Genomic DNA, 25,519 nt, shown 5'->3' with positions numbered 1-25,519 from the left:
AGCTGCTCTGCCCCTGTGTGTGCATCTGCTGGCAGGACATGTCTACCACCGGAGGAAGGCACCGTAGTGGTTGAGGACGGGACTCCAGTAGCCCCAGACTTATCGCATCTAGCTTAGCACCTCCAGGGAGAAGAGTGCCTCGCTCTCCTCAGTTTCCCTTACATCAATTCCAGGGAAAGGTCCGGTTGGCCTTGCTTGGGCCACATGCTCACTCCTGAACCAACGACAGGGAACTTGCAAAGCTCTGATTGGCCAGCCCTTTATGACAGGGTGGGCTGCCATGATGGATGGAAGTGCTCCCATCTAGGACCACAGGTGGGTGTTGAAAGTTGACTGAAAGGCTCAGGGAAGCCTTCCCAGAAGTGATTTCTTCACTGAGACCTGAAGGACGAGTAGGAGTACTCCAGACAAAGAAGTAGGAGAACCGTGTTGAGACAGAGGGACTCGAAAGTGCAGAGGCCTGGGCTGCTCCAGAGCTTGTCTTGCTTACAGCCATGTCTCCCCCGATCTTCCCAGGGATGCTCAGAGAATGCTTCAGAAATGAACTCCACAACTGGCTGTGTGGCCTTAGACAAGTTACTTGCCCTTCCTGAACTTCAGGTTCCTTCTCTATCTGGTGGTTTAATCATTCTAACCTTCCAGGATGATGCAAGAATTCAGTTCATTCAGCTTCCAAATGTTCATCGAGCACTTCCTCAATGCCCTGCATTTTAGGCCTGCCATCGAAGAGAGGCTTGGGGCTCATGCACACGGCTGACCTGCAGCCAGAAATGAGAAGGGAGCCGTGGGGAAGGGCAGGGCAGAGGGAGAGGTCCAAGGACAGCGAGGACAGATAATGGGAGGAATGGGGTGGCTTGCAGTGACTCATGCCTTCACCAACCCCACCTTGTCCCCAGTCCTGGCCCCTCCCCTTCCACTGCCACAACACCCGAAGCCAACTTACCCACACTGGCTAAGTAGGCATCCAGGGCAATAGAACGTTTCTCCTCATTCCTTTGCTGAACAACTTTGTAACCTGAATAACAGGTTGGGACAATCTCCAACAGGAAGAAGGAGAAAACACACTGTTTTGGGTTTGAGTGGCTACAGAGGGATTCTTGCTCCACCTGCCCCGGGTGTCTTTCCCGCTCCCCACCCCAGCAGGCCAGTCCTGGACCCCAGCTCCAGAGCACCCACAGGCTGCCAGGACAAGCAGATTGGACACTCAGGACACCAAGGAGCCCTGCAGGTACTGGGTGGGCAGCCAGGGACTCAGCCCAGAGGAAGAGCAGCCTGGGGAGCCCTCACAGCCCATCTGGGACTGGCCGCTGGCCCCTGCTCCTCTCCACCCCACTGCCCTGAAGCCAGATTTCCTGCTCAGCACAGACAGGACAGTGAGAGGGTAGCCCCTTGCCCAGGTGTGTGTCCCATATCCTCTGTCTCTGTCCCTATCTCTGTCTCTGAGTGTTTCTCTCTGAATCTCTGTGTGCACATATCAAAAGTACTTGTTCTGTCTCCCTCTTCTCCTTCTCTGTCTCGCTCTCCCTCTTCCTCTCCCTCTCTCTCTCTCCCTCTCCCCCTTCATCTCTATCCCAGACTGGAATGGCTCTGTGCACAGCCTCTGTGAATATTCATCTCTGTCTGTCCATCCAACCCCATCTATCTGACCGTGTCCTTGCCCTTTCATCCTGTCCAGCCACTGACTCTCCTGGCTCCTCCAACATGGGGTTCCTCCCAAATGTCTTTTGAGTGTCATCTGGGGACCTAGGCTCCTGGACTGTAGGTCGCATCGGAAGCACAGTCATGATCACAATATACTTTTTTAAATCTGGAAACAAAATGCTGGTAATCGGAATTTCAGGAAGTTAAAGTTCCACAATCTTTCTGTGGGTGGAGCCAGGTGACAGCTTGGTTTTTTCACTGGTAGTCTCTAGAGTAAGATCAGGGCGGCGGGAGGACTGTTCCAATTCACAAGAGGAGATGTGGTTTTGCTGTTGCTGTTGCTGTTATTGTTGCTTAAACATCAAGGACTGGTCCAGCCCAAGCACCTCTCAGTGTACATACGGGGAGGGCCGAGGAGGCGAATAGACTTGCCCAAGCTTGAAGAGGGTGTTGGGGGCTGTGCCAGGCATGAGCGCTGTCTCTTGTCTCAGGTCAGAGCCTTCAGCAGTTGGACTTTGGAGATCATATCTGTTGAGTTGGATTTTTAGGATAAAGAAGATTCTGGGGTGGAGAGGGGGCAAGAAGCATTGTGGGAGAGGTCACTGCAGTCAGAGAAGGTTATCTGCCACCTTGGAGCTGGTGTGGGAAGTCTGAGACCAAAGACCTCCAACCCTGCCTTCTGTCCCCTAAGCCTCCACAGACCTCCTGGGGTTTCAAAGCTGCAAATTACTGGTAACTGCCCAGCAACTGGGAGGTGACACAGGGGAGAGATGGAGAGAAGGATGACCCTGCCCTGCCCAGAACTGAATAAGGGAGGAGACTTGGACTTCAACCCTCCTCTGAGATAAAAATTCTTGGCACTGAGACCCCAGTGGGGCAAGGGAAGAGGGGTATCAGGGGGTGTTAGCAGCTGGAAACCTGCATCCAAATTCTGACTCTTACCCCTGCAAGCTGAATAACCCCATGCTTAGCCATGGTGGGTCTTGCTTACTATTCCCTAGCATGGGGGTTGTGATAATGCATAGATGGCACCTGGCACAAAGTCACCTGTAATATGTGAGTTCTGATTACTGTTTATTTCCACACAATAAGCAAAGATAGCTTGGACTTCTGCTCCCTGATGGTTTCACTGCAGCTACCTAGCTCAACATCTTTTGGCTGGCTGTAGGAAGGAAGGAAGGGAAGGAGGGCCACATAGATGGGTGGAAGGATAGATGGACAGGTAGATAAAGGATAGATAGATGGGTGGCAAAATGAATGGATAGAGGATAGACGAATGGCTGGCTGGCTGGCTGGATGGATGGATGGATAAATCAACTGACAGACTGATGGATGGATGAGTGAACAGATGGATGAACAAATGGCTAGATGGATAAGTGAATAAATCAAATCTTCCAAAAAACAGTGGCTTACAGACTACCCCTTCCTCTACATTCTTATCTCTGCACTTCAAAAAAACATGGTGAATTGAATATAAAATTCCAGGGGCAAGAGTGAAGGAGAGGTGGAGGCAGACAGAAAAGGAGGAAAATTGCCCTCCTGTCCATATGGCAGGTTGTGAGGAACCCAACTGAAAGAATTATGTTCTCCATAGTTACAGGTGCCTGTCCCTCATCTTCAAGCTTGGTCACTTGCAGACCTGATGCCAGTTTCCAATTGGATTTTCTTCTCTCCTTAGGTGAAAGCTGACCCCACGCCACCCTTCACCTGGACAAGATGCGAGCATCAGGTAGGCTCTGGAATTGCTTTTGGAGTCATTTTTCTGTCAGCCATGTCCACCCGTCCTGGGCTCACAGTGATTTGGCTGTATCTATTCTCAAATGGTTAGGCCAGAATTCCAGAAGGAAAGCAATCCAGGGGAGCCCGGAAGAGTAGAAGAGGTGACTTCCTGTCTCTAGGCTGAAGGGCAGGAGGAACTTTTGCACAGTGGCCCTACCTGGCTGGGATCATTGACAGTGCCCATCTTGGACACACTTGGCCTGGTTGGAAATTAAAGACAAAATATTTACCTCAAGGAGAGCTATGCTAGAATTTTTATAGCATAGTGCTGGGCACAAGAAAGGCAAAGGCCTTCCAGTCCACACCCTTATACTGTAGCCCCTTTGTATACATAGGGAAACTGAGGCAGCAAACAGGAAATGCACCTGCCTCATTTACATTCCAGAATCACCGTAAGGAGTCAGGGGCAGAGGGTTTTGAAGTCAGCTTACTTCTCTGGGTTCGAACCCCACTTTTGACACTTACTAGCCAAGTGACAGTGGGGAAGTGACTGCCTCTGTTTCCTCATCTGTAAAATGGGAATAATCAATAGTACCCAGCACACAGGGTTACTCAGAGAATGAACCAAGATGACGTATTCAAAAGTTGCTCACACAGTGCCTGGCACAAAATTGAGTGTTGTGTGAACATGAGCTGATACCCAAGAAGAATTCTGGGTGCCCAGAGCCATGCTGTGCCATTGAAGACCAGGGATACCCACAGAGCTGCATCCCACCCCACAGGACCCAGCGGCCCTTCTCCCCAACCTGAGTAGTCAGAGACTAGTTCAAGGCTCTAGAGCTGAATTCAGGCTGAGGAGCAGGGGAGATGCTGACAGGAAGGTCACAGGGAGGGGTGCCACAGCTGGGCCTGTGCCTCGAGGGTCAGAGCAGGATGGGTGGATCTGATTCAGAAAGCAGCAGGGATGTGAAATGGTGCCCACTTTCTGGTCCCTGTAAGGAAAGGGAACCCCAGATGGCTCATCCCATGTGTGGGGTTGTAATCACATGAGGGAATCAGAAAGCATTCTGGCCGTGGGGCAGAGGCCAGGGAGCTGTGGCTTATCTAGAAGCTGCACGGCAACTCCAGGTTACGGTTATTTGTGGAGGCCTTGAGGGAGAACTGATGGAAACTGTGGGAGGGGAGCCCCACCCCCAAGCCACCCTGGAGGCTGCGTACTTTTGACAACTACAGCATCCCTGCCAAGAAGTTCAGGGGCAAGGGCGTTACCTCTGTGCCTGAGGGACTCCAACTCAGAGAGGCTGAGCTCCTGCTCAGAGTCACACAGCACTGCCAGCTGCCCTGAGCACTGGCCACAGCCTTCCTGACTCCTGTTCCAGGGATCCCTCCCAGAGTCCTGCCCTCCCACTGCAATTCTCAGGCCTCCCCTTAAGGGGCTAGAGAAAGGTCCAGAGTGCTGGCCTCATTCCTAGACATTCTCTCTCTCTGGAGGGCTAAGTGGAGCCCACGCAGGTACATTTTTAACTTTGTCTCCCAAGAAACCCACTTGGGGGAATGTTACCACATGACCTGGCAGCACAATCTCACCATCTAACCACTGCACAGATTCACACGTGGTCTTACCACATGGCCTCATGGTCTGGTCCCCAGCATGGATGCGGTCCGAGCCCATAGCATGGGGATCCGGGAAGGACTCACATGTGGTCTTGCCATGTGTTCTGGCTCTGTGGTCTGCTGGCAGCATCCCCTTGCTTGGCAGGTGTGCTTCGTGTCCTGGCCCTCATCTTTGCCACGGTCACCACGTGGATCATTATTCGAAACTACATGAGCTTCAGCATGAAAACCATCCGTCTGCCGCGCTGGCTGGGTGAGTGGGGCTCACTGCTGGGGGCAGGAACTGCAGACCAGACCTGGGGGCCGAAGACATATTCTTCCCTCCATCCCTAGGCGACCCAGGACAAGCTGTGCACCTGCCTTTGGGAGCCCAGCCATAGCAGGGAGAGGGGGGGATCCCCAGGCTTCCAGGAAGGGTGGAGTCCATGGGGAGCAGAGATGCATTGCAAGGCCCTGGGCAACACATGTGCCCACATCAAGGACCACTTTGGAGAGGCGACCCCAAGAAGGAAGGAAAGAAAGGAGGAAGGACAGAGGGAGGAAGAACAGAAGGAAGGGAGGTGGGAGGAAAGGAAGAAAGAAAGTCAGGTATTGAGTGTCTTCACCTGCACCTGCTGCTCCCTCTCCCTGGATCTCTTCATGCAGATCCCCCCACCCACTACCCGCCCTCCCACCTGGCTCCTTCTCAGCCTTTGAGGCTCAGCTAAGGTTGCCCAGCTAAGGTTGCACCCCTTCCTGCTAGCTTAGCTTCTCTCATGTCAGCTTTTTTCCTTCAGAACACCATGATTATCTGTCATTATCGTTTTTATGTTTCGTTGGTTATTGCCTGCCCCCACCCCCTAGAATGTGAGCTTCCTGAAGACAAGGATTTTATTTTGTGTGCATCCACCTCTCTGGCACCTGGCACAGAGCAAATGTGTCTCTAGTAAACATTTGATGAGTGGGAAAAAAAACCAGATGAATGGATGGATAAATGGGTGGGTGGATGGAAGAATGAGTAGATGGATGGATGGGTAGATGGAGAGATGGATAAATGGATGGATGAGTGAAGAATGGCTGCGTGGGTGGGTGGATAGATAAATAGATGGTTGGATGGGTAGATGGAGGGATGAGTAGATGGGTGGGTTGGTGGAGAAGGGATGAATGTAAAAGCAGGTCACTGCTTTTACAAACTAGACAGTGACGTGGCTGCACTAGTGGCTTCAGAGGTGAGGGACCCAGGGGAGGCTCAGGGGTGTCCTCTAGAGAAGAGGGCCCCAGCCGGAGGTGGGAGAGGGGCAGTTATTGAAAAGAGACTCCAGTAATCATTTCTCTCTCAGTACTCAACTACCTGGGGTTTGACAAGTCAACACCTCCAATCAACCATCATCAAGTGACTACTGGGTTTTGAACCCTGTGTTGGGCTCCAGGGACCCTGAAATGAGGAACACATGGCCCTGCTGATGGTCTGACTCAGAGAAACAAACAGACTTGATTACAGCATGTAGAAGAATGGAAGTGCATTAACATGAGGCAGAGTCTCAAGAAATGTTTACAGTGGCAAGAAATGTAACCAGTGGGAATGATGGCCAGGAAAAGCTACTTGTGTCTCAGCACTGAGGGGGTAATTTTCATTTACCTCAGAGGTTCCTAACCTGGGCACACATACCCTCGTTTTATAATTTAATGTACTGATACAGAAGCACATATATTACTACAGCACAAATTTGGTTTTGGGTTTTGCCACTGTATTGATGCAGAATTGGTTTCCAATCTGTTTTTCTTTATGCATTTAATAACACAGTCTGTTGGAGTAGAAAGTGATAAGTGTCTCAAGGGAAGTGAGAATAATTTTATTCTGAGGGGAGTTCATGGGCTTTTCCAAACCACCAAAGGGCTCCATGGCACAGAAACCAGATTAAGAACCCCTGTGCCTGGAAAGTGAGGCAGGGTTCTTTCAGGTGAGAGTCACCAACTCAACTCTAACTGGTTTCAACAAAACATGATGTCTTGATGGTCCACTATGGGCATCTCGTGGCCTCAGGTGTGGCTGAATCCAGGAGTCTCCCACGAAGGAGACGGGCCCCAGAGCCAGCCTCCCATCTCTCTATCCCCTGCTGTTGCTACTTGACCCCAGCGGGTTAGGGCCTCGTTCCATGGGCAGCTTTCTCTCTAAGGCAGGCACGATGGCTCCTCCCTGATGCTCATCTTCTCCACTGGCTCTTTCTCTTTCTCCCTCTCTCCACCCCCAGCTATATATCAACATAGGGAAGTGGGGAAGGGGTCGTCTCCAGAGGAATGTAACACTGTGATTGGCCTAGCTTGGGTCTCATGCCACTCCTGGGGCCTTGGAGGCAAGGGATGGGAACATTCCTGGATGGACAGGCCCTGGAATAAACGGAGTGTGTAAGTAAACGGAAAGTGTGTAAGTGTTGGGGGTTCCCCCAAAAAAGGAGAGCTTCTTCCGCTAGCACTTCTGCTTCCTGTGGAGGCCCTGTCCTCCAGGCGCCTCTATCTGCTGCTGTGGTGGCAGATACGACGTAGAACCACAGAAACAAGCAGGGCATGGAATAAGATGTCAGGAAGAAGCCGGGGGCCCTAGAGCCAGTGCAGACAGTGCACACTGCAGGCAGTCGGGAAAGAGATGCCCCGATACGGGCCAGACACCCACAGCAGGACAGCTCTACCCTTCACTGGGGCCCAGGAGCCAGGCACTGGGCTTGGCCCTCACGGAGTGATATCACTGGGCCCCCTCCATAGCCCTGTGAGGGTGGCTCTGATGGTCTCCATGTGCCGTCAAGGAAACTGAGGCCCAGGGAGGTTAAACGTCTCATGAGGCCATATATGAGGAGCTAGGACATAAACTCCAATGGGTTTCAAAGAGCCCAGCTTCTTTTTAACCAAGGGTGAGTCGTGTGTGTGTCTTATACATGTGTATGTGTATATATGCACACAGGTGTATGTATGTCTGCATGTCAGGATGTGTGAGTATACTCATGTCTGTGTGTGCACATATGTGTGTCTGTATGCATACATGAGTGTCACATATATCTGCGTGCATGTGTGTGTGCATATACACATGTGTATCTGTGTATATGTGTGCTGTGTGTATGTACATGTGTGCGAAGGGGTGACAGTGGCAAAGGACTTTTAGTTCGTTCCAATAGTGCCAATTTAAAGCCCCGTCTTCCCACTCCCCAGCCCCCAGCCCCCAGCCCCCAACCCCCATCCTGCAGGGGTGTCTGAAGTGCTTTTCCTCTAACCAGATTCTGTCTTCTCTCCAACAGGCTCGTCCACCAAGGAGACCCGTGAGTATCTGTGCAGCTCCACACCTCCTCCCACCTCATCCACTCACCTCCTGTTCCCATTTGTTCTAGGGCAAGAAGGCCCAGGGCCCCTGCTCCAAGTCCTGCAGTTTCCCAGAGAAACCTGGGCTTCCAGATTCTTCCTGATCCTCTCCTCCCATGTCCCAATGGTGCCTTCTGAAGCCCCTAAGCCCTGTGGCAGGGTTGGCCCCCTCTCAGCCATTTGGACTGTAGGGACACAGTTCAACTCTGCCCCTTCTCCAGTCTCCCTGCTGCAGTCTGGACCACACCCTGTGTCTGCCTCCCCTCTCTAACAACCCCACACAGCTGGGAGCCCAAGGGCCAGGCCAGTGCTCCCTAACCCTATTGCAGTGACCCCAGGCTTGGCTCAGGGTTCCTGCGACAAAGTGCCAGAGACCATGTCAGGCACTACAGGCACTCCAGAGACAAACAGAAGTGGATGCTGATTGTCTGTTGGGGTAGAAATGTCAGACTTGCCAAGAGAAGTGGAGAAAGGGCTCTTGGTTCCAGGAGGGGCAGCCCCTTCCAATGGGCAGATCAGGGAAGGTGGTGACCTCTCTGCAAAGGCCTAGAGGCAAGAACGCTCCAGTGAAGGCCTTGACTAGAGAGTCAGGGACAGAGAAGCAGAGGGAGAGCTGCGGTGATGGCAATAGTAATGATGATTGTGTGCCTGTTGCTTGCCAGACACTGGATTCAGAACGTCACAAGCATCCCATGCAATCCTACATACAACCCTATGTTGGTGCTATAATTAGCCCCTTTTATAGGTAAGGAAACTAAGGCACCAAGTAGCAAAATCTCTTGGCCAAGATCATACAGCTGTAAGCCGTAAGGCAGGAGTCAAATCCCCTCAACCATCTATTCCAGAGCCCACCCTCTCAACCCGTTTGCAAGAGGCAACACCTCCAGGCCCTCTCCATTTCCTTCTCAACATGGTGGTAACTCTGAAGAGAGCTGTGGCTCCCAAAATAGGATTTTACCTGACTAAGAAGGGCATGGGTGCCCCAGTACACTGCGAGATGACAGAAAGCAAAGACAATATGAAGTAGCACAAATCATTCACCCCACACCCTTTACCCTCGCTCCCTGATGCCTCCGTAGTCATATTCGGAAGTGGACCCAGAGTGTCACAGCATCTTGTTGCTGTCAAACACTTAGACATCACCTGCTAGGGGGACGGCAAATTCAAGCACACATGCCGCCTTCCACCCTGCCTGCTCCCATGGCAGACATCACCAATCAATCCCAGCATTCTTTCCCTCCAACCACATAGGCAGCCTTGAGAGCTTTATTATTAAGTCTTTAACAGGAAGTCCACATTGACATTTAAGAGGAAAGCTGTTTGACAACCCTGATCTAAACCAACTCCCTGATTTCACAGATGGCAAAGATAAAGGGAGCAGTTTCTGCCAAGCCACAGAGCAGATAAATGAAAGAGCAGCCTGTTTCCTGGATGCACCGCTGCCCCAGCGCGCTTAGTAGCACACCAGCTCCATGCCCTGAGCAACAGCAGAAGGGTTCCCACAGGGGTCGGGCCTCAGGGACCGAGGCAGCTGATGGGAGCAGACTTCTAAGCCAGAACCCAGAGAGCAACCTCCTGCCTCCCAGAGGCTGAGGCCTCCTTGGCCTCATCTCCCTTCATCTAGCAGCGTGACTATGAAGGCTGGATGGTCAGAAAATCAATTCCGGAAAAGCCTGCTTAAGCCAGCCTGTTGACATCGGGTTTAGCAGACTTAGCTGCAATTGATTAGGCTGTGGGCAAACTCCAGAAGTGGTCCCCAGGGCTGGGAATGATCTCCCTGCATAGGTGAGACCCTCTGGGTGAAAGGCACATGTGACTGGAGGTGGGGCCCCAAGGCTGTAGGAGACCAAGAGCCGTGCCCTGGCTTCCCTCCCCAGCATTGCTCCTCAGCCAGTCCCAAGGTGGGGGTGAGCCCCTTCACAGGGATCCTGCCCAGGAGGAGAAGGGGAGCTGGTCCACTCCCAGCCCAGCCCTCTCTCCCCTAAGCCACAGGCTTAGATGCCCACTCTCTCCTGAACAGCCCTTCACAGATGCCTCTGCCCCTGCCCGCTCTCTGAATGACAATGTTGTGGTTTGAGGTCAGTCCCACCCAGCAGGTGTATGTGCTGAAACAAGGAAGGGGAGCCCTGGACAGGCATTTCCTCTCAGATCCTCAGGGTTGCCTGTTCAGCAGAGGGAACCAAAGCCAGCAGGGTTCCCTGGTGTGGGCTGCATTTGCTCCTAGAAAGGGCACATTTACCTACTCCAAGGTGCTCGCCAAGCCTGGTACCAGTGGTTGTGCCCCTCCAGTAGACCAGGGAGGGCCCTGGAAACCACATGGTCCCTTCCGGCTTCAGGTGCATCCTGGCCCAAATGCTATACATGTGATGCGTGAAGACTATCCAGCGCCTCCTATGTGCCAGGCACAGGAGTTATCGGGATGAGTCAACAAGATCATAAACATAAGATCCTGGCCCCAGTGCCCTGCATACATCAAGGCCTTGGCGTGTGCGAGCTTCCTTAAGGAACCTGCAGCTTTGCTCCAAAGCACACGCCGGCAGACCTTGGCCAGACGCCTGGCACAGGGGCTGGGGAGGGAAAGGCTGCCCAGCCCCCGCTGTCCCTTTGCAGGTAAGCATTCTCCAAATCCATGTTTACCCAATCCTCCCAAATGCTGCCTTCCAAACTGTCAGCTGGTGCTAAAAAGCACACATTAGGATGAATTAGAACGTGCCAGGCTGCAAGTGTGGATGTCGTCCCCTCTCTCAAAGAGCACGTTGAGGGCTCAGCTGCCCAGCCACATCTTGAGGCCCCACCAGCATCTCCCCCAGTCACGAAGCTCCCCAGTTTGCCCTGTGAAGGCTGCATGGAGAAGATACAGGTCTTAGAAACAGACAACATCACCAGAGGTGCCATTTACTGAGTGTCCAGTGGGCTCCCAACACCATGCTAAGCTCCCAGTGGGAGAAGCAGAACCACCTGCCTGTTCTCTGTTGTATCCCAGCGTTAGGCACATAGTAGATACTCAGGAAATGAGTGATAAATGAATGAATGATGAGAAGAAGAATAGCCAGCGTGTACTGAGCATTAAACCACACTCATGTATTCCTCACAAGAACCCGGTGCGGGAGGCACCACAGATGTTCCATTTTGCAGATAAGATGAGGTGCAAGGATGCTGAGGACTTGCCCAAGGGAACGTGGCTAGAGAAATATGCTCCAACCCACCCCACCAGGGCCCCTGGGAGTTCTCAACAGGGGGCTCTGGGGACTCAGAAGGCTGCCATGGCCCAAATGAGAGGTTTTCAGGAGAGTCCCTTCGTCATGGTGACTCAGGTTTACTCTGGTTATGTTTACCCAGGGTGCTCTACTGGGGCTGGAGCTATGATGAGAAGCCCAAAAATTAATTCTGGGCTGGTCCTGTGTGCTCTGGTGGGGGCTGTTGGGGGCACTGTGGAGCATAGAAGGGCACATCTCCCAGACTTGCAGTCAGCAAAGGCTCCCCGAGAAAGAGGCTCTGAGCTTCGTTCCAAGCTGCTCCCTGGCCCTAGCCCTGGCCCTCCCCTCTTCCTCGCACAAGCACCTCCTGAGCTGCTGCCCACCAAGGCTGGTCTGTTTCCTCCCCAGAGGTCGCGAAGCACAAATGTGGCCTCATCAAGCCCTGCCCAGCCAACCACTTTGCGTTTAAAATCGGCAGCGGGGCTGCCAACGTCGTGGGCCCTACTATGTGCTTTGAAAACCACATGTAAGTACCTGAGGGGAAACTATGTTTATTTTATTTTACTTTATTCTTTTATTTATTCATTTTTAAAATTCCGAGGCTGCAGGAGCTGGCCTGTGAGACCAGCCCACAGCTTCCCTTTTACTCTGGGTGTGTGAGCCACAAATAACAAGAATTCAAACAGCTCCCGCATCTGCCAGCACCTTGCCAAGTGCGTCACAGTATTTCTCATTCACTCCCCCAACATCCCGGGAGGTGGGGCTATAATCCCTATTGTAAAGATGAGGGCAGTGGGGTGCAGACAGGGTCACCTGTCCAGTGGCAGGGCCAGGATGTGACCTCAGGTCTAACAGCCAAGTTGCTGGGCTTCCCGTGAAAGGAGATGCCTGCAAAGAAGGTTCAAGATCCTGACCCAGGCATCAAAGCCCAGACGTAGCAGGCACCAGGGCTTCCACCCCAGTACGGGAGAAAGGCTGTGTACCCATCATCCAACTTAGATAGTAAAGGCCCCAGGACACCAAGTGCATTCTATGAAAGAACTCAGAGATGGGTGTTTAAGCCAGGATTCTGAACCTAACCACCGTTTGTTCAGGGAAAACAAGGAACTGAAGGGTTCACATACCTAAAAGACCAGAGGTGGTAGGCAGACTTCAGGACCAGTTGGATCCAGGGATTCAAATCATGTCGTCAGGGCTGTCTCTCACCCCATCTTCAGCTCTACCATCCATTGCCTAATAGCTTTGCTTTCTTTTCTACTTGCAACGGATTTCTCCATGTGGTTAAGGAGAGAGACCACCAGCTGGTTTGACATATTAGCCCAGCCTAGCACCCTAATGGGAAAAGAGCCTTCCTGTCTAAATTATCCCTGCAAAAGTCCCAAGCCTGTGTTTCATTGACTGGCCCGGTTCACATGACCATGCCTAGCCCAGTGTATTAGTCTGATTTCACACTGCTGATAAAGACCCGAGACTAGGTAATTTAAACAGGAAAAAGAGTTTCGTGGACTCACAGTTCCACGTGGCTGGGGAAGCCTCACAATCATGGTGGAAGGCAAAGGAGGAGCAAGTCACATCTTACATGAATGGCAGCAGGCAAGAGAGAGCTCACCATCAAGTCCCGTGAGACTTACTATCACAAGAACAGCATGGGAAAGACTTGCCCCCATGATTCAATTACCTCCCACCAGGTCCCTCCCACAACATGTGGGAATTCAAGATGAGATTTGAGTGGGGACACAGCCAAACCATATCAGCCAGTCATTGTAGCTGGGGACACAGGATGCTCTGCTTGTCCAAGCCTGGGAGAGAGAGGTCAATCTCAGGAACCACCTGGCCTGTGTGTAGAGAAAGACAGTTCTCCTGCGGCACACCTGTAGACAGGGGTGTGGATGCTGGGCCAGCAGGAACACAGCTGAGCCACATGGGGACTGACACCCCAGGGTGCCGGCAACCTTCAGGGTTCGGCCTCTTCCCAGCAGCCAGGCCTCACAGCCTGGGGGTGGGCTGGCCCTGCCTCCAGCACCTCAGAAGCCCAGGCAGGAACCTCGCCTTTTCTCTGAGAAGGCTGTTCTGGTCCAACATGCCTTGAGAAACTCTTCAGAGACTCCAGCCCACCACTAGTTTTCAAGAGAAAACAGACGGCCCCAGTTATTCTATGAGTTTCCCGACGCTTCTGCATTGCTTGTGGGCCCTCTCCGAGTTCCCCAGTCGGGAAGCAGAGTGTTCATTCCACGCTCAGGAATGAGTGTCATATTTCTTCTTCATTGTCTTCAGGATCATGAGTCCTGTGAAAAACAACATTGGCAGAGGCCTGAACATCGCCTTGGTGAACGGTGAGTTGCAGATCCATCCCCACAACAGTTCCCATGCAGCGCTGGGGAGGGTAGGGGGTAGCAGCATGTTCATTCAACCAACAGTGGCTCAGCTCCTACTTCGCGGCAGGTAGAGCTCAGGACGGTGGGGGCGTGGCTGGCCTGGGGGAACGGAAGGTCTCAAAGATCTGCAACACTGTAGAAACGCAGTGCTAGCCAGGCCCCTGCCACGTGCTCCTGGCTCAGGAGGACACCGTTCTGCTATGGAACATGAATGAAACATGACTCCCTCCTCAAAGCCACCCCACTCAAACCAACACACATGAGGACATGGGGACAACCAATGACAGTGCAAGATCGCGTGCTGAGTATACACTTTCATTCGTTCATTCATTCATTCATTCACTTAACAAATGCAGGCAGCAGCAACTGTGGGCCAGGCCCTGTACAGGACACTGGAGTCAGCCACGAACTAGAAAGACAGGCCCTGGCTCAGCTGTGAAGCTCACAAACAATCTCAATGTGGTAAGCCTCTCGGATAGGAGCAGGAAGCACAGCTACGGGAATGCAGAGCAAGGGACGGACCCCGGGTAGCTCAGAGGAGGCTTCCAGTGGTAAGCGATGGCCAGCTGAGGCCTGAAAGATTGTAGGTGCTGGCCAGGAGAAAAGCAAGGAAGCCTCCTTCCAGGCAGAGGCGGCACAGTGCAGGGAGGAGGAAGGGAGAGGGAGGGAGAGAAGTTTGCAGGTCAACATGGAGAGGTGAGGCTGGGGAGAGTAAAAGGCCGGAGGATAAGGAGCTGGCAATCCTGCTAAGAAGTGTGACTGGAAGCCGAGAACAGTAGGGGGCCATGGAACTGCTTTGAACAGGGCACGAGGGGCCAGCCCTGCATTCCAGAATCCTCCCTCCAGCTTGGAGTAACGGGGCTGGAGGCAGGGCAACCACAAGGGACTCCATGGCCTTGATAACCCAGCATCTCCTGCAGGACACACACTTACACCGGAGGCCATAGGGCCGCCAAGCCTAAAGGAGGGACATGTTTCAGGAGGGAGTGGACTTAACAGGGTCAGGTAAGGACTAGGTGGTCTGGTTCTAGCCAAGACCTCCTCTCGGAACTCTGTTCTTAGAAAACAAGGGCCATTCCCTGGCTGTAAGGGCCACTTCTGGGACCAAGGTCAGGGCAGCTCAGGGAAAAGTGTAAAGGATGCTCAGGAAGGAACCTGTTGAGCTTGTGTGTGGCAGGACCACATAAGCACGCTTAGGAATGGACAGAGTAGGATAGGAGCCCCGGCCTTGCCAGGCCCAAGCCCCTGCACTTTGCTCCAAAGGAAGACTTTTCCCGCTCTGTCAAGAAACCCTGCTGGGGGGGAGAAGCTGAGGCCTGGAGCAGTGATGGGGCTGTTCCTGGACAGACAGGAGTCAGCGGACCACCCTGGCCAGCTTCCTAGGAGCCCAGGAAGGGCCGGGGCAGGGAGAGGCGGGAGGGCTGAGTGGAGCCGCTCCTCTGCAGTTTTGAGGAGGGCCCAGGCCTGTTCCACTCCAGCCTCAGCAAAGTGGCTACAGGGATGGCGGCTCCCTCCTGCAGGGAGGGCATGCCCAGGCTGGTCTTTTGTGTTTGTGCCAGACCCCAGAAGACGGTAGGAGCTTCAGCTTACATCAAGACTCACACCCATCTGCCCTCACCCCACAGTGGAAGTGGGCAGGAAACGGCCCAGGCTGCAACTGACCTGGATGAAATCTACTGGGTTTCTCCCCTAAATGGGCCCCACCTGAGATAAGCTTTTTGAATATTCTCCATTGAGATGGCCCCAGACTAGACCTCTTTCCCTGCCTCTCACAAAGCCAAAAGGATGAAAATAACCATCAATGGCAATAAGCCCTAGCATTTATTGGGCCCTTACTGTGCCCATCACCATGCCAGGATGGAGCTATGCTCAATATCCCCATTTCCCAGGTAAGAAACCAAGGCCGAAAGAGGTTAAGCAGGCTGGGTGCAGTGGGTCATGCCGGTAATCCCAGCACTTTGAGAGGCAGAGGCGGGCGGACTGCTTGAGCTCAGGAGTTCAAAACCAGCCTGAGTAAAGGTGAACCCCACAACCCGCCTCCTTCTCTACAAAAAATTTTAAAATTTATCTGGGTGTGATGGTGCACGCCTGTAGTCCCAGCTACTCAGGAGGCAGAAGTGGGAGGATTGCTTGAGCCTGAGAGGTCGAGGCTGTAGTGAGCCAAGCTTACACGACTGCACTCCAGCCTGGGCAAGAGAGAGACCCTGTCTCAAAAAAAAAAAAAAAAAAAAAAAAAAAAGGTTAAGCAAGGTCTCACAGCCTAGAAAACCACCTACATTTGAACCTGGATTGAGTTAACTCCAGGTCTTAGTCATTCAGCTGAACTACCTCCCTAGACTAGAAACGTCTCAACCATGCATACAGCACCTACTGTATACATACGTGCTGTGTATGCCAGCTATGGGGAACCCCAACAAATCACGTCAGGGGCTCAGGGTCCTCATCTGCACGACCCAGAACAACACAAGGATTGCTAAGGGTCCAATAGTCTTTAACCTTTAGTGGGCAGATTCCTCAGGATCTTCAAGCTATGCTGGCTGCTACCCCGACCCCCACCCCCACCACGCTCCAATTGCAGAAACATGAGCGCACGCGATCATAAAAGCAGCGTCATGGGTTCATAGACTCCTTCCACGGGCCCCAGGTGAAGCGTTCCGTGGTCGCTCCGTGGCTCCCTAGAATCCTGGAGGGGCTGCTAGGCGAGCCTGCAACCCTGGACAGCGCCACTTCCCAGGCCCGGTCCCCACTCTCCTCCGGAAGCCTCGGCGCTGCCATCCCCTCTGCAACACCGCCATCTAGTGACGAAGAGCGCGAACTGCAACGTTCCTCCATAAGACCCGGTTCCCTGGAGGGCTTGGCCTTCGGCCGCCTCCTCCCACAAAACTCACCAACGCAATCCAGGTTACTGGACCCTGGGAAGCTGAGTACTGCTTAGCCCAACACAAATCCCTTTGCCTTCAAGAGTTAGAGGACTCCAGTTGTAGATTTTCTGTTTAGGTGGGAATGATGATGACGATTGTCATTTTGATTTTGATTTTGCAGCTAAAATTCATCTTGTATGACTGCTATTGATATTTCAAATGTATCTCATTTTGTTCCCACAACCCATTGTACAGATGCAAAAATTGGGGTCAAAATGCTAAGTCCTGCGTTAGGAAGTGGTAGGACAGAGCACAGACTCAGACTGGGTAGACTCAATTCGATTCCAGAGACACCCTCAGCCATTATATTCTTGAACCTCTCAGATGAGCCCAGCCATCCCTACTTGAGTCCTGCATGCCCTCTGTAGGGCCTGATTTCATTAGATTCTTATTGTTTTTGGATCTTAGACTACGGATTAGCCATTTTCAGCAGAAGGACACGTGTTACAGGGGATAATCGTTCTCCTCTTAACCCCTAGGAACCACAGGAGCAGTGCTGAGTCAGAGCACATTTGACATGTACTCTGGAGGTAGGTGCCTCTGCTGAACTGACATCACAGTGGGGGGGGGTGCAGTGCAGAGGGCTGAGCCTCTTCATGTGGCAAGGGAGCTGGTGGCTCAAGGTACCTGGTGCTCATTTCCACAGGAGGTACCCAGAAAGACGTGCGGTGGGGGATTGAGGGTCTCCTGCTGCTTTCAAAACTCCTTCTGGCCATCTCAGGTGGGATCTCCCAGCTTCAGATCCTAAGACAGGGATTCAAGAGCAATACTTATTTAAGAGGTGAACTCAGGAAATGTCGGTAGGGGAGTGGGGAGCAGACAGGGACAGGCAGAAAGCCAATGCAGAATATGTTACTGAGCCATTTAATCAAACTTGGAACCCTGGAGCCAGTGTGGAATACATGCCCCAGAGATCTCCCAGAGAAGCGAGGGAACCGGGGTGCCCATGCCTCTAATTCCTTGGCATGCACTTCTGGCCTGCCCTCGGGGCAAAGTGAACTCTGGAGGCTGGAGAAGACCATGAGGCAAAGCAATGCCATTGTTGATGTCACTGCAGTGCTATGGATGAGGGCGTGTGGCCCGTCGGCCATACACACTCAAGCTCTGCTAGGTAAAGGTACTTTATTTCAAGGTCACAGGGATCTCTTGTGGACCCAAGGACAGGACGGGGCTCCTTTCTGGACCTTAGACTCTGAGCTCTCTGCATCTTTTGGCAGACGCCTGTCCTCTCTGCACCTACATGCTTTGCAAGTTTCTCTGTGCACACAGCTGCCCCTTAGCAAGTCACTGCCTTCCTTGCCTTTAGCATGGCCGGGCAAGAGAGGCCACTGACCTAGCTGTGCAGAAATCCCAGGCATCTAAGTTCCCACTAGCAGCCTCTTCACCAACCAGCTGCTTATGGGTGAGGATGGAACCCTGACCCAACATTCCCAACAGCTTTCAAAACGTAGCAGGATCAATTTCAGGCCGCCTGCCACCCGTGCTGCCCAGCTGCTTACCCCGCCTTCCTCCAACACAGGAGGCTCGACAAGGAGTGACAAAGCAGCAGGCAGCACAGACCTGGGCCCTTCAGGGACTGGTTTCCATCAGAGGGGGTGTCAGAGCCCAGGTGGATGCAATTTCCCTTCTGTATCCCTGAGACCACAGGGCATCTCTGTGCTCGGCCATCCTGGGATGTACAGCGTGTGTGACCACAGACCCCAGAGAGCCCCTCACAGAGCAGAAGATGCCAAGCTGCTGCCAAACAGCTGGGCTTTCTCTCTCCTGAATTCCCCTGCCCTTGTCTAAACCTCTAGGGAAAGCCCACCGTGCCTACACCCACCTACACACGTGAGTCCAGGAGGGGTGAGAGTTACCAGGCAGCCGAAGGCAGGAAGCCCTCTTGGCTTTGCAAACAAAGGAAGAGGCTGAAAGGTGGGAGGTGGGGAACACTGGGGGCATGATCTGCAGGGCCATTCTCAGAGATGGGCAGCTGGGACCCTGTCCTGGACCCAGGGCTTCATAAGGCCCCACCCAGCCCTCCTCCAGCTCTGGCCAGCTCATGGGTGAGGAGTCCACAGAGCCAGGGATGTGCTGACCTGGAGCCTGTATCAGGGCCCACACAGGCCTCTTCCCAGGTGTGCCCCACCCCCAGGCTTCAGACACTCCCCAGGATGGAGGGGTGACCAGGGGGTGGCCGTTGCTTGACAGGAGGGTGGTGTGGACGGAGCTTGGACAGGCACACTGGCATTTCCACGTGCAGTGTACAGGGTCCCTGCTGGTACAGGATAGAGCTGGGGACAGGGTGGCAGGAGATGGGGACAGGCCATGGGCTGAGGACCAGACATCCTACCCGGGGTCTGCTGATGTTCAGCATGGCCTGGGGCCAGTTTTACGAAAAAGATCCAGTCTCCAGAGTCAGAAGCTCCCCACGGCATGACCTGAGGCAGGTGGCGCCTCTTGATCCTCAGTTTCTTCATCTGTAACATAGAGGCAGCCACAGTCTCCACTCCATACAACTGACGTGAGGATTCGATGATAAGCTGAAATGACTGGCGGAAGGGTGTCCAGCCTCCCTGGTCGGGGGACCCGGGCAAGCTAGTTTAGTCCTCTCCCTTCCCTCCTCTTCGTCTTCCCTTCCCGCTTCCCTCATTCCATCCAGATGACTCAGAAGCAAGGACATCATCTGTCAGAGTGAAAAGGAAAACAAATTTTAAGACAAAACTAAGCTTTAAAATGTCTTGTTATAAACTTGAATGTAGCCATGGCAGATGGGGGTCCAGACACAGCAGCACTGTGAGCAAGCAGCCCTTTCCTTCAGGAAACAAAAGGAGATGACAGCTTTTTAAAGTGAGGTGATCATTAGCAGAAGGCACACTTTAGTTTTTCCAAATATCCACCGTCCATCCAGGCAAGCGCCGGACCATAATATCTGCTAACAACACAAATTAACGGTGATTTAAGGGCTCCCTCCCTCATGAAAGGTCAAGGGCCATTTCTTTAGAAGAGTGACTGTGGTGGTTGACTGGAAACCACTGTTACTGACCTCGTTGGCAGCTGGCCTTAGTTGGGACAGTGGCTTCTTCCACAAGGTCCTAGGGGTCTGAACTGGAATACTAATAATCAAGGCCAGCTGTGACCTGGAGAAAGGGCATTCACACAGGGGCCGTGCTTGGAAGAATCTCACCCTTGACTTGATGTTCTGCCATCGTGGTCTTGAAATACTTAATAATTTTTTATTAAAAGGCCCTGATTTTCATTCTGCACTGGGCCCGGCAAATTATGCAGCCAGTCCTGCTAATAATTTTTGGTTCCACTAGAGTATGCTTACTGTATCCCCAAGGTTATTGTCACAGCACTTTATGAAGAGCCTATGAGCAGGGCTATTACTCAGCCTCATTTGACAGATATAGTCTCTACTTTAACCACTAGGCTGTTTGTTCCCAAACTTCAGCCCCCTCAGGTTGTACCATATCTAGAATAACATCTGCATTATTCATATATTCCTTTAAATTGTGTCACTTTTTTCTTACCTAAGTAAATAGATCTTGAAACTATATCACTGCCTTAAGTAGAAAGCCATTATCACTCATTATGCAGGAAAGGTGGCCATAAAAATAATCACAATGGAAACAAATTAGCCTCTTCACAGGGAGCTGGATGCTGATGCCTCCCACAGGTGCTAAGCCTAGAGCTGCTGCCTGTTAAATGGAGAGCTTGGCAAGTTAGGGAGGTGTTAAAGACACATGCAGAGACTTGCTCCTTGACACAGCAGGAGAGGTGTATTAATAGTAGACTCAAGTTCTCTCCCAGGGATCTCAGTTGTTCGAGACCACGTGCTACACCATCTAAAGTCAGCACAGATAATCTGCGCACTGTCCAGTGTAGAATGGGGTCTGGAGTATGCAAAGGTCCCAGAGCACCTGAGAGATTATGGTTCCCTGAGGGGCAGGCACACAAGGGCCCTTCTGCCAGTGGTGCTCCCCCTCCGCTGCACGTTGCAGTCACCTGGGGAACTTTTAAGTTCCAGTGTTCAGAAGCCACCCCAGATCACCTGGGTGAGTCCCCCTCACTCCGCTCACTCTGCCCTCCCCTAGGACAAGGGCTATGGGGGGGCTCCACTGGGATGTTCCTCCTCCTGGCTTCTGAGCACAGCCCAGTGTCTGCAGGACCCAGCTGGCTCCTGTGTCAATAGACAAACATGAGAATGAGCAGGGCTCATTTCCCCTAAATCACCAGCACCGCCTTTTCCTTCCTCCCCCAGATATTAAGCACCTGGTGAAATTCCTTAAAGAAATTCCAGAGGGTGCACTGGTGCTGGTGGCCTCCTACGACGACCCGGGGACCAAGTAAGTGGAAAAATCTACCTGCCGGGCCGCGAAGCGATGTGAGCTGAACACCTCCAAACCCTGCATGCCCTCTTCTGCTCTCTCGCCAGTGCCATTTTCTGGTAACTTATCTTGAGGAGATTATCAAACAAGGATGCAAAGAAATGTTCTAGGTGGTTCATCACAGCCTCCATTACCACCGTGAAGAACTGGAAATACTCCCCCTGTCCAGTAATAATGGCTGACTGGCTACAGAAACTATGACATATAGTAACACAGGATATGATGTATACACAGATGAAGATAGACTCATCAAAAACGATGGGCAGGAAGTAGTTAAGCATGTGGAAAACGCGCTCACCCTCTAGTGCTAGTGAGGGGAAAAACACTATATCAAAATAGATACACTGATCAGGTCAAGGGAAGGAGGGGTGAGACAGGATTTCTCAGTTACTTCTTTTTTTTTTTTTTTTGAGACGGAGTTTTACTCTTGTTACCCAGGCTGGAGTGCAATGGCGCCATCTCGGCTCACCGCAACCTCCGCCTCCTGGGTTCAGGCAATTCTCCTGCCTCAGCCTCCCGAGTAGCTAGGACTACAGGCATGCGCCACCATGCCCAGCTAATTTTTGTATTTTTAGTAGAGACGGGGTTTCACCATGTTGACCAGGATAGTCTCGATCTTTTGACCTCGTGATCCACCCGCCTCGGCCTCCCAAAGTGATGGGATTACAGGCGTGAGCCACCGCACCTGGCCTCTCAGTTACTTCTTTGTGATGCTCCATGTCTTCCAGATGAACATGTATTTGTAAACAGAGCGGTACTGTTTTAACACATCTCCAGCCCCATCTGAGGCCCTTTTAGAGAGGAAGTCTTGAACCCCTCTTACCTGTCCTTCTTGAGTGCAGCCACATTCTCTGGGCACCTCCAGGGCAGATGCTGAACAGGAAGAAGAGTAGGAACCCCGCCCCATGGGAATCCCACCACCTAATGCCCCCCCAACCCATTCCTGCATCCTGATCATCCTCTCTGGTCCTCTGCAGAATGAATGATGAAGCCAGGAAACTCTTCACCAACCTGGGGAGTTCCTACGCAAAACAGCTGGGCTTCCGGGACAGCTGGGTCTTCATAGGAGCCAAAAACCTAAAGGATAAAAGCCCCTTTGAGCAGGTGGGTTCTGGGCCACAACCTGGCCCTGTGAAGGAAGGAGAGTCACCCAGTCACCCACCAAGGGCATTAAAAGTGGGAGTGTCTGCGGAGAGGCCCCTGGTTGTCATTCACTCCAAAGGTCAGGGTGGTCTGATTGGCCAGCCCCTGGCAGGAAGCTGCCTTGCCATTTCGTAAAAGGTAGGTCATATAAAGATAGCCAGGTATATGGGTAAGTACCAGAAAATGAAAAGGGAAAAGGAGAACAGAGGGATGATGGGTAAGTGAGGCATGGAGGAGCGAGAAGGAAGTGGAGACGTGGAAGCTGTGTGATGGGGAAGGAGAGCTGGGGAAAGGGGCAGGATGCCTTTCCCTGTCCCTTCAGCCTCCCTGGCTGGGCATGGAGAATACCAGGAGGGAACTCAGAGGTGGGGAGGGGGCCGATGCCATCATCAGACAAGAGGGGCCGGAGCAGGCAGGTGTGGGGAACTGTGTGCTGAGCTCCAGGGAGGGCACCTCAATGGGGATTTCTACGATAGAAAATGTGGGCTTGGTCTGTATGCGCGTGTTTCTAAGAGAATTATTCAGGTAACTAGAAATTACCTGAATGCAGTGAAGAACACGGGAGACTGCCAGCGGGGGGGGGCAAATGTCCTATGGGGGTGCCAGGGCAGGGCCCTAGGGAGAGGCCTGAGGCTGCATAGGCAGGTGGTGGTGTTCTCTCCCAAAGTGTGGACGCCAGACCCAGGGGAACCGGCCAGACAGAGGAGGTGCAGGAGTGTTGGAGCACAGGGAGCCCGGCACCACCCACACTCATCAGCCACCGGCTGGCTGGGACCCAGCACCCCAAAATGAACCAAGCACCCCGATGGGACTAAGCCAATCTGTTCTCTGTCCCCACACTTGGGACACTGGGTTTTAGACAGGCAGCGTCTAGACTCTCTTTTTTAATTCCTGAGAGTCAGCCACGACGACCCTAACAGCAAATTTTGCCATTGACATTTTTTTTCTTCATAAACTAATCCTGAGCATTTTAGACACAATCCTAAGTGATTTTATTCTCTTATATACTTGTTACTAGTATGGATATTTTTTGAGATAAGGTCTCACTCTGTCACCCAGGCTGGAATGCAATGGTGCAATCTTGGCTCACTGCAGCCTCGACCTGCTGGGCTCAAGAGATCCTCCTGCCTCAGCCTCCTGAGTAGCTGGGACCACAGGCATGCACCACCACACTCAGCTAATTTTTTTATGTTTGTAGAGACACGGTCTCCCTATGTTGCCCAGGCTGGTCTTGAAATCCTGGCCTCAAGTGACCCTCCTTCCTTAGCCTCCCAAAGTGCTGGGATGATAGGTGTGAGCCACTGCACCCAGCCCTTTATTATTAATATTAATTAATATCACATTGTGGTTCTGCCACTTACCAGCCAGTGACTACAGGCAGTGACCCTCTGTGCCTCAGTTTCTCCATCTGGGGAATGGGATGTAAACAGTGCACACTCCCTGGGGCCACTGTGCAGATTAAATACATAAGGCACCACAGAACAGCTCCTGGCATACAGCAGGCACTCAAGACGGGCTAGGAGTCTTCTTTTTATTGTTGCTATTATTATTGTTATTTGAGGTATCCTAGAGGGACACAGAGAATTTAGGAGGAAGGGCTAGATCATTCCAACAACTAGTTACCCTTCATGGCGTGATAGCAGTAACTGGGCTCTGATCCCATCTCTGAGACCTTGAGCAAGTTGCGTCCCTGCTCTGAGCCTCAGTTTCCCCATCTGTGAAGTGGGTTAATAACATCCTGCACACCATTTAGGTTTAGAGTGCAGTGCCCATGCGGGTGTGGGTTCTAAAGGGCCTCATCCACCATCTATATTTCTCTGTCTTCTCTCTCTAGTTCTTAAAGAACAACCCAAACACCAACAAATATGAGGGATGGCCAGAGCTGCTGGAGATGGAGGGCTGTGTGCCCCCAAGACCATTTTAGGGTGACTGTGGCTCTTCTTGTGCTTGGAGGCCTGAAGAAGCTCCTGACTTAGGAGTCAGAGCCCAGCAGGAGCCGAGGAGAAGGAGCAGAGGGTGCTGCGTGGAAGGCGCTGTCTTGTCGGTCCTTGTGCACTGGGTCGCGCTTCCCCTCCTCGGAAGCAGAATCCTCCCACAGCACAACCCACCTAGGAGACCAGCCTCAGAGGGTCCTTCCGGAACCAGCTGTCTGTGGTGAGAACAGGGTGCTGTCATCAGGGACTGCTGACGGCCTAGGACTGACTGCCCACAATTGAGCCCAATTAAATTTTATTTTTGCTGGTTTTCAGTGAACTTTCTGATCACTCAAGTGGCCATGTTTCTCCCTGGGACTGAACTGCTCCAGACTCAACATGGGCCACGGGTTTGGACAGGTTGGTGACAACTTCAGGCTCCCCCTTAGGCAGCTGGGTGGGAGCTGTGTTTTTGGGATTTCCCATGGGCCTGAGAGAATCCTCGGTTACGTCCATCATGTGAGATGGACGGGAACAGAGGGAGCTCAGGGACAGGACGCCAGAAGTACCGTCATCACCCGCTGTCTGAAGGAGAGCTGGAGCAAGTCCGGAGCAGGAGAGGGAGATGGGGTGGGTCTGAACCCCACTGGAAGGAGCAGCCGGGCTGTGCTGTGGGCTTCAGGGAAGGCAGCCGGGTGGTCTCCTCCCCAGGAGTGAACCCCGAGGCAAGGACTCAAAGGCAGCCAGCATATTTGGGAGGTGATTGTGGGAAACACCAATAGGGAAGTAGGGAAGAGAGATGGGAAGGGAAGGAGGGGAAGGCAGCCAGTGAAGGGTGTGGTTTCAACCCAGCCATCCCAGTGGGAACTGGAGCTGACTCCCACCTGAAGCTCTAGGAGTCAGGGTGGAACCCGGCACCTTAGAGACACTCCATCCCAGAGTGAGGGAGCTGGGGTATTTACACACCAACTCCCACCAGTGGTTTGTTGAGGGCTTCTGATGTTGGGGATAATGTGAATTCCTAGGCGCTTCTTGTCTCCCCTGCCTAGGGAAGAATGGCCCTCTGTGGCTTCATAGCAACCCCCCAGCCAAGAGAGGGCAATGCCAGCTGCTGGCAGGCCGCAGAAGCACATTGAAATGGGAAGGCCAAGGGATACGGTGCCAAGACCTGCCTGAGGTCTCTGAGAAGGGCCCAGTTCCCATGCTCTAGACTAAGTCTTGAAAGGGGGGCATGGGGGCAGAAAACATTGCTACTCAGCCTCCCGGAGCATGTGCTGGGGGCACTGCACCTCCCGGAGA

General features: G+C 52.6%; 1 protein-coding gene across 1 annotated transcript in view; it reads left to right on the top strand.

Moving 5' to 3' along the window:
* FAM3D (FAM3 metabolism regulating signaling molecule D) overlaps positions 1-24,560 on the top strand; it is a 32,513-nt gene extending 7,953 nt beyond the window's left edge. The window contains exons 2-10 of the mRNA XM_074404458.1: positions 3,320-3,370; positions 5,120-5,227; positions 8,241-8,261; positions 11,907-12,024; positions 13,773-13,831; positions 17,274-17,324; positions 21,038-21,122; positions 22,142-22,268; positions 24,142-24,560. Coding sequence (XP_074260559.1) covers positions 3,358-3,370; positions 5,120-5,227; positions 8,241-8,261; positions 11,907-12,024; positions 13,773-13,831; positions 17,274-17,324; positions 21,038-21,122; positions 22,142-22,268; positions 24,142-24,231 — 672 coding nt within the window. The 5' untranslated portion in view covers positions 3,320-3,357 and the 3' untranslated portion in view covers positions 24,232-24,560. The remainder of the gene's footprint in view (positions 1-3,319; positions 3,371-5,119; positions 5,228-8,240; positions 8,262-11,906; positions 12,025-13,772; positions 13,832-17,273; positions 17,325-21,037; positions 21,123-22,141; positions 22,269-24,141) is intronic.
* The last annotated feature ends 959 nt before the right edge of the window (positions 24,561-25,519 follow it).

The sequence above is a fragment of the Saimiri boliviensis genome, chromosome 8 (genome assembly GCF_048565385.1).
Source record: "Saimiri boliviensis isolate mSaiBol1 chromosome 8, mSaiBol1.pri, whole genome shotgun sequence".
NCBI lineage: Eukaryota > Metazoa > Chordata > Mammalia > Primates > Cebidae > Saimiri > Saimiri boliviensis.
The sequence above is the reverse complement of the archived record's forward strand: the minus strand, read 5'-3'. Positions and strand labels throughout refer to the sequence as shown.